This window comes from Oncorhynchus tshawytscha, linkage group LG16 (genome assembly GCF_018296145.1).
Source record: "Oncorhynchus tshawytscha isolate Ot180627B linkage group LG16, Otsh_v2.0, whole genome shotgun sequence".
Classification (NCBI taxonomy): domain Eukaryota; kingdom Metazoa; phylum Chordata; class Actinopteri; order Salmoniformes; family Salmonidae; genus Oncorhynchus; species Oncorhynchus tshawytscha.
The window spans coordinates 27326725-27341137 of NC_056444.1; the positions used below are offsets into that span (position 1 = coordinate 27326725).

The 14413-nt window shown below is 44.7% G+C and overlaps 1 protein-coding gene across 4 annotated transcripts in view; it reads left to right on the top strand.

Moving 5' to 3' along the window:
• Positions 1-14413, top strand: part of LOC112253181 (disks large homolog 5) — a 102690-nt gene that overhangs the window by 70747 nt on the left and 17530 nt on the right. For 3 of the 4 annotated variants that reach the window (XM_024425178.2, XM_024425174.2, XM_024425175.2), the window contains exons 22-28: positions 2278-2446; positions 3050-3127; positions 3871-4033; positions 9865-9998; positions 10340-10504; positions 10651-10837; positions 11499-11647. In XM_024425178.2, the coding sequence (XP_024280946.1) occupies positions 2278-2446; positions 3050-3127; positions 3871-4033; positions 9865-9998; positions 10340-10504; positions 10651-10837; positions 11499-11647 (1045 nt within the window). The remainder of the gene's footprint in view (positions 1-2277; positions 2447-3049; positions 3128-3870; positions 4034-9864; positions 9999-10339; positions 10505-10650; positions 10838-11498; positions 11648-14413) is intronic. The other variant, XM_024425176.2, reaches the window with a different exon arrangement.

Genomic DNA, 14413 nt, shown 5'->3' on the forward strand with positions numbered 1-14413 from the left:
AAACAAGCTAAGCGTCAGTATAGAGACAAAGTAGAATCTCAATTCAACGGCTCAGACACGAGGTATGTGGCAGGGTCTACAGTCAATCACGGATTACAAAAAGAAAACCAGCACCGTCACGGACCAGGATGTCTTGCTCCCAGGCAGACTAAATAACTTTTTTGCCCGCTTTGAGGACAATACAGTGCCACTGACACTGCCCGCAACTAAAACATGCGGACTCTCCTTCACTGCAGCCGACGTGAGGAAGACATTTAAACGTGTCAACCCTCGCAAGGCTGCAGGCCCAGACGGCATCCCCAGCCGCGCCCTCAGAGCATGCGCAGACCAGCTGGCTGGTGTGTTTACGGACATATTCAATCAATCCCTATCCCAGTCTGTTGTTCCCACATGCTTCAAGAGGGCCACCATTGTTCCTGTTCCCAAGAAAGCTAAGGTAACTGAGCTAAACGACTACCACCCCGTAGCACTCACTTCCGTCATCATGAAGTGCTTTGAGAGACTAGTCAAGGACCATATCACCTCCACCCTACCTGACACCCTAGACCCACTCCAATTTGCTTACCGCCCAAATAGGTCCACAGACGATGCAATCTCAACCACACTGCACACTGCCCTAACCCATCTGGACAAGAGGAATACCTATGTGAGAATGCTGTTCATCAACTACAGCTCGGCATTTAACACCATAGTGCCCTCCAAGCTCGTCATCAAGCTCGAGACCCTGGGTCTCGACCCCGCCCTGTGCATTTGGGTACTGGACTTCCGCCCCCAGGTGGTGAGGGTAGGCAACAACATCTCCACCCCGCTGATCCTCAACACTGGGGCCCCACAAGGGTGCGTTCTGAGCCCTCTCCTGTACTCCCTGTTCACCCACGACTGCGTGGCCACGCACGCCTCCAACTCAATCATCAAGTTTGCGGACGACACAACAGTGGTAGGCTTGATTACCAACAACGACGAGACGGCCTACAGGGAGGAGGTGAGGGCCCTCTGAGTGTGGTGTCAGGAAAATAACCTCACACTCAACGTCAACAAAACTAAGGAGATGATTGTGGACTTCAGGAAACAGCAGAGGGAACACCCCCCTATCCACATCGATGGAACAGTAGTGGAGAGGGTAGTAAGTTTTAAGTTCCTCGGCGTACACATCACAGACAAACTGAATTGGTCCACCCACACAGACAGCATCGTGAAGAAGGCGCAGCAGCGCCTCTTCAACCTCAGGAGGCTGAAGAAATTCGGCTTGTCACCAAAAGCACTCACAAACTTCTACAGATGCACAATCGAGAGCATCCTGTCGGGCTGTATCACCGCCTGGTACGGCAACTGCTCCGCCTACAACCGTAAGGCTCTCCAGAGGGTAGTGAGGTCTGCACAACGCATCACCGGAGGCAAACTACCTGCCCTCCAGGACACCTACACCACCCGATGTTACAGGAAGGCCATAAAGATCATCAAGGACAACAACCACCCGAGCCACTGCCTGTTCACCCCGCTATCATCCAGAAGGCGAGGTCAGTACAGGTGCATCAAAGCTGGGACCGAGAGACTGAAAAACAGCTTCTATCTCAAGGCCATCAGACTGTTAAACAGCCACCACTAACATTGAGTGGCTGCTGCCAACACACTGACTCAACTCCAGCCACTTTAATAATGGGAATTGATGGGAAATGATGTAAAATATATCACTAGCCGCAGTATTCATCTCATATTCATCTCATATGTCCCATCTCATATACTGTACTCTATCATCTACTGCATCTTTATGTAATACATGTATCACAAGCCACTTTAACTATGCCACTTTGTTTACATACTCATCTCATATGTATATACTGCACTCAATACCATCTACTGTATCTTGCCTATGCCGCTCTGTACCATCACTCATTCATATATCTTTATGTACATATTCTTTATCCCCTTACACTTGTCTATAAGGTAGTAGTTTTGGAATTGTTAGCTAGATTACTTGTTGGTTATTACTGCATTGTCGGAACTAGAAGCACAAGCATTCCGCTACACTCGCACTAACATCTGCTAACCCTGTGTATGTGACAAATAAAATTAGATTTGATACTGGAACTATGGACCAATTCTCTCCCTCTCGTCCTACCACCATGTTTGAACTGTTTTGAGCATTTTAATTGTTTTTACTACGGTTGTAAGAATGACAAACACATTTTCCTTTTGGGATTGTTTAAGTACATTCTCATTTTAAGTTTCTTCCCCTCTCTTCTCTCCCTTCGTCTCTCCCCGGCCCCTCGCCTCCAGGCTCCCTGTCCCATTCAGAGTGCAGCAGCCCCAGCCTCATCACTCCACCCCACTCACCTCTCAACCTGGAGACTTCCTCCTTCGCTAGCAGCCAATCACAGAGCTCTATCTCCACCCTGCCCAGATTCTCCGTCAGCCCTGTGCCAGTAGGAGAGCAGAGGAAAGACCGGTAGGAAGGAAAAGATGAGACAAGTGGGGGAAAAAATAAGAATGATTTTGAAAAGGGCAGGACGGTGTAAAACCATGTCTGTAGTACCTCCTGCCACCAGCAGTTCTATGTGGTGACTCTGTTCCAGTACTAGAACACATGATTCAATTGGTCAAATAATCACCAAGTCCTTTATTAGTTGAATCAGATGTGCATGTACTGGAATAGGCTGAGGGTACTTGAGGAGAGGTTTGGCAATAATACAAATAGGAAGTGTGTGATGCATTGATTATAGATCAGTTATAATGCTGTTGGTAAATGCAGTATGCTGCTGTCATTTCTCTTTGTAGCCTGATCCCAGATCTGTTTGTGCTTTAGCCAAGTCCCCTGACTATGCCAGTGGAATGACGATGTTAGAAGGATTTGCTAAAGCACACACAGAAGGAACCAGGCTAGTATTCTTGTTTATTTTTCTGTTTTTCTTATCACAGCAGGACTGTTTGGCCTCTGCATATTTTCTATTTTTCACCACCTTGCTGTCTTTCTTCCTCTGCCCTGTCTGCTTTTCTCTCCTCCATCTCCTCCCTCGTTTCTTCTATCTGCCATGTGTGTAAATGTCTCCAGGTCTCTGTACCATAACAGGTCTTTTCTGAGGATCCCTCTGGCTGCTAGGCCGAGGTTCTCCTCTCTCAGGAGCCTCAGGTTCGTTGGATCTACCTCAGACACAGATGATCTTACTGTTAACATGCTTGAGATAAAGAGAGAGACCCAGGCTTGTCCAGAAACAACCCCTACGCTGAGGCCTAGTAACAAGGAGAGAGCCCATCGAGATCTGGTCTAGACACCTGGGATGTATAAAGCATGTGTTGTGTGGTATTTCTCAACCCGAACAACAGTTAGGCCTCAATCCCACCTTCCAGTCAAACAGGTCTATGCATGCTAGGTTTACAAAGATCCAGAAAACTTGCCCAACTATTCCTCTTGATTCAGATTTGATAGATTGATGTGTGCTGTCTCTCAATTGTGTTTGTTTGATTGGACTTGTTTGAAATTACGTGGCCCCTTGTTTCATGTGTAAAGTCATTCTCACTGAAGCTGCATGCTACTGAAGGTTTGAACTTTTGCAGATGGCATGGCATTCTCTGTGTGTTTGGGTCCAATCCTAGTCCTGATGCTGAGTGTGAAGCTACCTCTGAGTCCACCTCACCACCTTTTGTTTTTCTTCGTCTTTTAGCACACTGTTTGTCCCTTTTTTTTCTGAATGTTGGTCCTTCCTGTGAAATATAATATGGCTCTGTGTATGAGCTATGCCTATGTATTGTGAAAATCAACATGTGTGTTTCATAGCACCCTAGTCCCTATGTAGTGCACTACTTTTGTCCAGACCCTTATTGGGGAGTTGACATGTAGCCCTGATGTTTATTCTCATCCCTCCCTCTCATCAGGCCGTACCTGGAGGAACCTCGGAACGTGATCGTTCACAAAGGGGCGGAGCCTCTGGGCATCTCTATCGTCGGTGGCGAGAACGGCGGCATCTTCGTCTCCAAGGTGACGGGAGGCAGCATCGCCCACCAGGCCGGCCTGGAGTACGGTGACCAACTCCTCGAGGTAACTTCCTGTTTCCTTTCTTCCTGGCAGGGTTAAGGATCAAATACATTTCAGATCAGGAGGAAATTGTCAATGTGATTCTGTGATGAAGTTTATTCCTATTAATGGAATAAAACATTATAGTAATTTACAGCACCAGTTAAAAGTTTGTACACACCTACTAATTCTAGGGTTTTTCTTTATTTTTACTATTTTCTACATTGTCGAATAATTGAAGACAACAAAACTATGAAATAACACATGGAATCATATAGTTACACAAATCAAAATATATTTTAGATTTTTCAAAGTAGCCATCCTTTGCCTTGATGACAGCTTTGCACACTCTTGGCATTTTCATTGTTTTAGTTTACAATGGAGCCCCTAGTTCCACTCTTCATACCTCTGATACCTCCTTTGTCCCACCTCCCACACATGCGGTGACCTCACCCATTACAACCAGCATGTCCAGAGATACAACCTCTCTTATCATCATCCAGTGCCCGGGCTTACCTCCGCTGTACCCGCACCCCACCATATCCCTGTCTGCGCATTATGCCCTGAATATATTCTACCATGCCCAGAAATATGCTCCTTTTATTCTTTGTCCCCAACGCTCTAGGCGACCAGTTTTGATAGCCTTTAGCCGCACCCTCATACTACTCCTCCTCTGTTCCGCGGGTGATGTGGAGGTAAACCCAGGTACTGCATGTCCCCAGGCACCCTCATTTGTTGACTTCTGTGATCGAAAAAGCCTTGGTTTCATGCATGTCAACATCAGAAGCTTCCTCCCTAAGTTTGTTTTACTCACTGCTTTAGCACACTCTGCCAACCCTGATGTCCTTGCCGTGTCTGAATCCTGGCTTAGGAAGGCCACCAAAAATTCTGAGATTTCCATACCCAACTATAACATTTTCCGTCAAGATAGAACTGCCAAAGGGGGAGGAGTTGCAATCTACTGCAAAGATAGTAGGACAGAACTCTGCAGGCTATCCAGGTCCATACCCAAACAGTTCGAACTACTAATTTTAAAAATGACTCTCTCCAGAAATAAGTCTCTGCACTGTCCATGTTCGAACTACTAATTTTAAAAATGACTCTCTCCAGAAATAAGTCTTGCACTGTTGCCGCCTGCTACCCCCCCCTCAGCTCCCAGCTGTGCCCTGAACACCATTTGTGAATTGATCGCCCCCATCTAGCTTCAGAGTTTGTTCTGTTGGCCGACCTAAACTGGGATATGCTTAACACCCCGGCAGTCCTACAATCTAAGCTAGATGCCCTCAATCTCACACAAATCATCAAGGAACCCACCAGGTACAACCCTAAATCTGTAAACAGGGGCACCCTCATGGATGTTATCCTGACCAACTGGCCCTCCAAATACACCTCCGCTGTCTTCAATCAGGATCTCAGCGATCACTGCCTCATTGCCTGTATCCGCTGCGGGTCCGCAGTCAAACGACCACCACTCATCACTGTCAAATGCTCCCTAAAACACTTCTGCGAGCAGGCCTTTCTAATCGACCTGGCCCGGGTATCCTGGAAGGATATTGACCTCATCCCGTCAGTTGAGGATGCCTGGTCATTCTTTAAAAGTAACTTCCTCACCACCTTAGATAAGCATGCTCCGTTCAAAAAATACAGAACTAAGAACAGATATAGCCCTTGGTTCACTCCAGACCTGACTGCCCTTGACCAGCACAAAAACATCCTGTGGCGGACTGCAATAGCATCGAATAGTCCCTGCGATATGCAACAGTTCAGGGAATTCAGGAACCAATACATGCAGTCAGTCAGGAAAGCAAAGGCCAGCTTTTTCAAGCAGAAATTTGCATCCTGTAGCTCTAACTCCAAAAAGTTCTGGTACACTGTAATGTCCATGGAGAACAAGAGTACCTCCTAGGCTAGGTAACACGGTCACCACCGATAAATCCATGATAATCGAAAACTTCAACAAGCATTTCTCAACGGCTGGCCATGCCTTCCTCCTCGCTACTCCAACCTCGGCCAACAGCTCCCCAGCTTCTCCTTTACCCAAATCCAGATAGCAGATGTTCTGAAAGAGCTGCAATACCTGGACCTGTACAAATCAGCTGGGCTTGACAATCTGGACCCTCTATTTCTGAAACTATCTGCCGCCATTGTCGCAAACCCTATTACCAGCCTGTTCAACCTCTCTTTCATATCGTCTGAGATCCCCAAGGATTGGAAAGCTGCCGCGGTCATCCCCTCTTCAAAGGGGGAGACACCCTGGACCCAAACTGTTACAGACCTATATCCATCCTGCCCTGCCTATCTAAGGTCTTCGAAAGCCAAGTCAACAAACAGATCACTGACCATCTCGGATCCCAGCGTACTTTCTCCGCTGTGCAATCCGGTTTCCGAGCCGGTCACGGGTGCACCTCAGCCACGCTCAAGGTACTAAATGATATCATAACCGCCATCGATAAAAGACAGTACTGTGCAGCCGTCTTCATCGACCTGGCCAAGGCTTTCGACTCTGTCAATCACCATATTCTTATCTGCAGACTCAGTAGCCTCGGTTTTTCTAATGACTGCCTTGCCAGGTTCACCAACTACTTTGCAGACAGAGTTCAGTGTGTCAAATCGGAGGGCATGTTGTCCGGTCCTCTGGCCGTCTCTATGGGGGTGCCACAGGGTTCAATTCTCGGGCCGACTCTTTTCTCTGTATATATCAATGATGTTGCTCTTGCTGCGGGCGATTCCCCGATCCACCTCTACGCAGGCGACACCATTCTGTATACTTCTGGCCCTTCCTTGGACACTGTGCTATCTAACCTCCAAACGAGCTTCAATGCCATACAACACTCCTTCTGTGGCCTCCAACTGCTCTTAAACGGTAGTAAAACCAAATGCATGCTTTTCAACCGTTCGCTGCCTGCACCCGCACGCCCGACTAGCATCACCACCCTGGATGGTTCCGACCTAGAATATGTGGACATTTATAAGTACCTAGGTGTCTGGCTAGATTGTAAACTCTCCTTCCAGACTCATATCAAACATCTCCAATCTAAAATCAAATCTAGATTCGGCTTTCTATTCCGCAACAAAGCCTCCTTCACTCACGCCGCCAAACTTACCCTAGTAAAACTGACTATCCTACCGCTCCTCGACTTCGGCAATGTCATCTACAAAATAGCTTCCAATACTCTACTCAGCAAACTGGATGCAGTTTATCACAATGCCATCCGCTTTGTTACTAAAGCACCTTATACCATCCACCACCTGTATGCTCTAGTCGGCTGGCCCTCGCTATATATTCGTCGCCAGACCCACTGGCTCCAGGTCATATACAAGTCCATGCTAGGTAAAGCTCCGCCTTATCTCAGTTCACTGGTCACGATGGCAACACCCACCCGTAGCACGCGCTCCAGAAGGTGTATCTCACTGATCATCCCTAAAGCCAACACCTCATTTGGCCGCCTTTCCTTCCAGTTCTCTGCTGCCTGTGACTGGAACGAATTGCAAAAATCGCTGAAGTTGGAGACTTATCTCCCTCACCAACTTTAAACATCTGCTATCTGAGCAGCTCTTTTGCACACCAGTATCTTTACCTGCACATGACCATCTGATCATTTATCACTCCAGTGATTGTAAATTGTAATTATTCGCCTTCTTCCTCATGCCTTTTGCACACAATGTATATAGACTTTTTCTTTTTTTTCAACTTTTTTCTAATATTGACTTGTTTATTGTTTACTCTGTGTTGTTGTCTGTTCACACTGCTATGCTTTATCTTGGCCAGGTCGCAGTTGTAAATGAGAACTTGTTCTCAACTAGCCTACCTGGTTAAATAAAGGTTAAATAAAAAATTACAAAATGTTTTTTCATTTTTCAAATCATATGAGCAAAGAAAATGTTGCTTTATCTGGGACGCTAAACCAGACAAAATAAAACGAGCCTATCTATATAATGAATATGAATTGGGTGGGTTGAGATTATTAAATATAAAAGCACTAAACCTCTCTCTAAAAGCTTCACTCATTCAACCCTAAAGGGTTCTCAAGTAGATTACTAAGAAAAGCTCATCCATTGTTTAAAAATGGCCTTTTTGCCTTTGTGCAAATTGCCATGTCGCATTTTCTATTAATTGAATTATTATTTTTCAAACAAGCATTGCAGAGCTGGCTACAATTTCAATTTCATCCTCCTGAAAAGATGGAACAAATATTATGGCTGAACTCAAATATGCTGGTTGATAAAATATCTGTATTTATGGGAAAGATGTTTGAAAAAGGTATATTGTTCTTAAATGATATTGGAATGGGAGAGTTATGTCCTTCATGGAGTTATCAGAATTGAATGGGAAGGTCTGCTCAATCCAAGAGTACCACCAATTGATTACAGCATTACCCCAAAAATGGAGGAGGCAGGTGGCAGCGGGAGGAGGTAGGGAACTGGTCTATCTGCCCAATATAAAGGATCATAATTGTGGAGGAATAAAAATAGCATACATAGGAAAGTATACCAGTTCCATTTGAGGACCAGAATGATAACTGTGCCATACAGATTGCAAAATAGTTGGGAAGAGATTTGATGGTACAGGGTGGTGTATGAGTTGATATATAAAACAACCCAAAATTCAAGACTTTGCTTTTCAGCTAAAATGATTATATAGAATTCTTGCCACCAACAAAATGTTTAATATTTGGGGCATAAAATCATCGAAGCTCTGCAGATTTTGTTACAGATTCATTAACCCATTTATTTTGGTATTGCCATAAGGTAGCCTGTTTCTGGTCTCAGGTTCAGGAATGGCTGAAAATGCATAGAATTGATCTAAAATTGACCCTAGAAATAGTACTGTTAGGAGATGGAGAGACCGGGTCAGTCAATTGCTAATATACTGATACTCTTAGTAAAAGTATTTGTCTTCAACTCGCAATCTGTGGATTCAATTAGATAGATTGAAATTGTACGTTAAACGTCACAGCATAGTTGAAAGATATGTGTTGCGTAGGAACCCAAAGTGGGTGGCCAGCAGAGATAGATAGGTGGGATGGGCTGAGGGTTGGTATGTGGAATTGGAGACAAGTTGGAGTGGAGTTGCTGTGTGGGAGATGGAATGATGGTCAAAGATAAACCTAAAAGAATTATTTAAAAAATCTAAATGAAACATAATAAAAAGTATGTTTAAATGACACTAAGTGGCAGTGTTTTTACAACTAATGCCTGCCGAGGCTGATGCAGTGCAGGTGTTTGTACACATGCTCTCATTCAAATAAACACATACAAGAACACACACATACATGTAATAGTGCCAGACATGCACACAAACATATAAAGTTGGCATTGCTGTTATGATTTTAGTTGTCCTTGATGTCCTTTGTTTTACATGTTTTATTTTAATTTTTTTGCATTGTTGTTTACTGTTTTCTTCTGTCTTTTCCTTTTTTCTCTTTAGTTCATTCTCTTGGTTGTTGGTGCATTGGGGGGTTCTTGGGGGTGGGGAATGGAATTAATTTTATTTTTTATTTTTCTTCCTGACTGTGGGAGTGGTCTCAAATGGTTGAGGGACAGCTATTGGGGAACTGTGGGGGGGGATCTTGGAGGTTTCAGGTTCACGTTTTTTGGCCTGGTGGGAGATCTGTCAACGAGCCCTTGAGCAGGGCATTGACCCTGGATGCTTCTGTGTATCGCTCTGAATGAGATCTGTTAGATGACTTGTATGATGTAGTTGTTGAGCGGCTTCACTGCAAGTTTTGAATATTCAATAATAAAAAATAAAATTATTATTATTAATGCCTGAATATGGCCTGTAGAATTGAGAAGTGCTATTTATTTTCAGTGAGGATTTTTCAATAACATCTAAACTTTCTCTTCACCTCCAGTATAACGGTATTAACCTGCGTAATGCCACAGAGCAGCAGGCCAGGCTGATCATTGGTCAGCAGTGTGACACCATCACCATTATGGCTCAATACAACCCCCACATGTACCAGCTGGGAAACCCCTCACGATCCAGGTAAACAATGACATTTCTTCCCAGTGGTCAATTTACATAAATATACGAGTAATCAAAGATAATGTCAGTCTTTCATACTTCAAAAGGCGTGTAAAATTGACCTAGGACATGCCATGACAAATCTCGTAGTCATATAAAATATACAGGCCTCATTTACCACTTTTTAAATAGATGGTACCAATATTTAACCTTTATTTAACTAGGCAAGTCAGTTAAGAAAATACAGCCTGGATTCAAACCAGGGTGTCTGTAGTGACACCTCTAGCACTGAGATGCAGTGCCTTAGACTGCTGCGTAACTCGGGAGCCCATTCTAAGGTTTTTCTCTCTCTGCGCGTGTAGTTCTGGTCTGGAGCCGGTGAGCAGCCAGTTCACGCCCCAGGGCAGTGGAGCCACCACCCCAGACAACCAATCTACTATAGACACTCTGAGTGAACAGGATGAAGGAACACTCACCCCCTCCTCCAAACAGACCACCCCTACAACTAGTCCTCACAGCTTCATCAGGTAACACACACCTCTGCCGGGCCCACCTCTGACTGCTCCAGCCTCTCCAACTTCATGTGGATTTGTGTATATTGCAGGGGTTGGGTACGGCAGAAGACACATTTCTGTTTGGTAAGGTATTCGCATTCTTCCCTTCTCCACTCCAGGGTGTCGTCAGAGGGCAGTCGTAAGGTGTGTGAGCCGCGGGTGGTGACGGTGCTCAGGGCCCAGGGTGCAGAGCTGGGGCTGGGGCTGTGTGGAGGGAACCTCCGGGGGGTCTATGTAAAGAGTCTGGAGGAGGACAGCCCTGCTAGGGGACCAGAGGGCCTGCAGCCTGGGGACCTAATACTGGAGGTAGGTTACATACACCAGCATGTAGGTGGACACAAGGTCTATCACAACTTTTTTTTATGAGCGAACATTTTTCACTGTGCAGCATCTCTGCCAAAGCCCATCGCTGTTTTCCTTGCCTGTCTTTGTTCCTTTATCGATTGCCCCTCTCCTCTCTTTCTCTCATTGTACACTGTGGTGTACCTACACGGCCAATCTCTAGAAGTAGAGTAACTCGCACTGTCCCATTCCTGTCATGCTCCCACTCTGTCACTTTAATCTCTGTTCTTCAAGCAGGCCTAGAGCCTTGTCATCAGAACAGAACTCTGTCCATTTTCCTCCTCTCTTGTCCTCCTCCTAATCAATAGACAGACATGCAACCAAAAAACCACAGAGGCTGAAGGAGTCTGTTTTACTCTGTGGACCAGCCCAGGGCTTTGAAATGAATGTATTGATTGGTCTAGACACTGCCAAAATCTATCACTCATCTCTCTCACTCTCTATTTCCCTTTCTCTCTCTGTATCTCACACTCTTGCTCCTTCTCACCCCCCTCTCCCTCTTCTCTCTCATTTTTCTCTCTCCTTTCTCCCCCCCCTCTCCCTCTGTCATAATTGTTTTTACATTTCTTTGTGTAATGATGTTTACCCAATAAGGGGGTTTGTAAATTCCAATTCCCTATCTCAGTATGGGTCAGTGAATATGAAGAACAAGACGGTGGAGGAGATGTATGTAGAGATGCTGAAGCCGGCCGAGACAGTCACTCTCAGAGTCCAACAACGACCTGACGACTTCAACATGGTTAAAGACACACCGGGGGACGGCTTCTATATCAGGTACACACACACACACCGGTCTCCAAAATGCCTGTTTCATGATGCACCAGTGAAGCCCATGGAGAGGAACTCTCTCGTCATCTAAAGCAATTATGTCCCACATCCAGGAGAATCATCCTCTGTTACACTATAGAGATACTGTCTGTCTGTTTATATGTCTATATATATATTTATTTATTTATTTATTTATTTATTTATTTATTTATATATGGGGTCACTTAGAAATGTCCTTGTTTTTGAAAGAAAGAAAAGCACATTCCTCAACTGGCAGCTTCATTAAATAGTATCTGCAAAACACCAGTCTCGACGTCAACAGCGAAGAGGTGACTCCGGGATGCTGGCCTTCTACGCAGAGTTGCAAACAATAAGCCATATCTGTCTGGCCATTAAAAAGAAAACAAGAGTGGCAAAAGAACAGACTGGACAGAAGAACTCTGCCTAGAAGGCCAGCATCCCGGAGTTGCCTCTTCACTGTTGACGTCGAGGCTGGTGTTTTGCAGGTACTATTTAATGAAGCTGCCAGTTGAGGACTTGTGAGGCGTCTGTTTCTCAAACTAGACATTCTAATGTACTTGTTCTCTTGCTCAGTTGTGCACCGGGGCCTCCCACTCCTCTTTCTATACTGGTTAGAGCCAGTTTGCGCTGTTCTGTGAAGGGAGTTGTACAGTCGTGGCCAAAGGTTTTGAGAATGACACAAATATACATTTTCACAGTCTGCTGCCTCAGTGTCTTAAGATATTTTTGTCAGATGTTACTATGGAATACTGAAGTATAATTACAAGCATTTCATTAGTGTCAAAGGCTTTTATTGACAATTACATAAAGTTGATGCAAAGAGTCAATATTTGCAGTGTTGACCTTTCTTTTTCAAGACCTCTGTAATCTGCCCTGGCATGTTGTCAATTAACTTCTGGGCCACATCCTGACTGATGGTAGCCCTTTCTTGCATAATCAATGCTTGGAGTTGGGTTTTTGTTTGTCCACCCGCCTCTTGAGGATTGACCACAAGTTCTCAATGGGATTAAGGTCTGGGGAATTTCCTGGCCATGAACACAAAATATTGATATTTTGTTCCCCGAGCCACTTAGTTATCACTTTGGCCTTATGGCAAGGTGCACCATCATGCTGGAAAAGACATTGTTCTTCACCAAACTGTTCCTGGATGGTTGAAAGAAGTTGCTCTCGGAGGATGTGTTGGTACCATTCTTTATTCATGGCTGTGTTCTTAGGCAAAATTGTGAGTGAGCCCACTCCCTTGGTTGAGAAGCAACCCCACACATGAATGGTCTCAGGATGCTTTACTGTTGGCATGACACAGGACTGATGGTAGCGCTCACCTTGTCTTCTCCGGACAAGCTTTTCTCCGGATGCCCTAAACAATCGGAAAGGGAAAATGACCTTAACCCAGTCCTCAGCGGTCCAATCCCTGTACCTTCTGCAGAATATCAGTCTGTCCCTTCTGCAGAATATCAGTCTGTCCCTGATGTTTTTCCTGGAGAGAAGTGGCTTCTTTGCTGTCCTTCTTGACACCAGGCCACCCTTCAAAAGCCTTCGCCTCACTATGCATGCAGATGCACTCACACCTGCCTGCTGCCATTCCTGAGGAAGCTCTGTACTGGTGGTGCTCCAATCCCGCAGCTGAATCAACTTTAGGAGACGGTCCTGGCGCTTGCTGGACATTCTTGGTTGCCTTGAAGCCTTCTTCACAACAATTGAGCCGCTCTCTTTGAAGTTCTTGATGATCCGATAAATGGTTGATTTAGGTGCAATCTTACTTGCAGCAATATCCTTGCCTGTGAAGCCATTTTTGTGCTAAGCAATGATGATGGCACGTGTTTCCTTGCAGGTAAGCATGGTTGACAGAAGAAGAACAATGATTCCAAGCATCACCCTCCTTTTTGAAGCTTCCAGTCTGTTATTCGAACTCCATCAGCATGACCGAGTGATCTCCATCAGCATGACCGAGTGATCTCCAGCCTTGTCCTCGTCAACACACACACCTTTGTTAACAAGAGAATCACTGACATGATGTCAGCTGGTCCTTTTGTGGCAGGGCTGATATGTAGTGGAAATGTTTTTGGGGATTCAGTTAATTTGCATGGCAAAGAGGAACTATACAATTAATTGCAATTCATCTGATCACTCTTCATAACATTCTGGAGTACATGCAAATTGCCATCATACAAACTGCGGCAACAGACTTTGACACAAATTTTCATTCTCAAAACCTTTGGCAACGTCTGTACACAGCGTTGTACGAGATCTTCAGTTTCTTGGCAATTTCTCACATGGAATAGCCTTCATTTCTCAGAACAAGAATAGACTGATGAGTTTCAGAAGAAAGTTCTATGTTTCTGGCCATTTTGAGCCTGTAATCAAACCCACAAATGCTGATGCTCCAGATACTCAACTGGTCTAAAGAAGGACAGTTTTATTGCGTCTTTAATTAGCACTGCAATTGCAAAAGGGTTTTCTAATGATCAATTAGCCTTTTAAAATGATAAACTTGGATTAGCTAACACAACGTGCAATTGGAACACAGGAGTGATGGTTGCTGATAATGTGCCTCTGTACGCCGATGTAGATATTCCATAAAAAATCTGCCATTTCCAGCTACAATAGTCATTTACAACATTAACAATATCTACACTGTATTTCTGATCAATTTGATGTTATTTTAATGAACAATTTGTTTTGCTTTTCTTTTAAATACAAGGACATTTCTAAGTGTCACCAAGTTTTTGAACTAGAGGTCGACCGATTAGC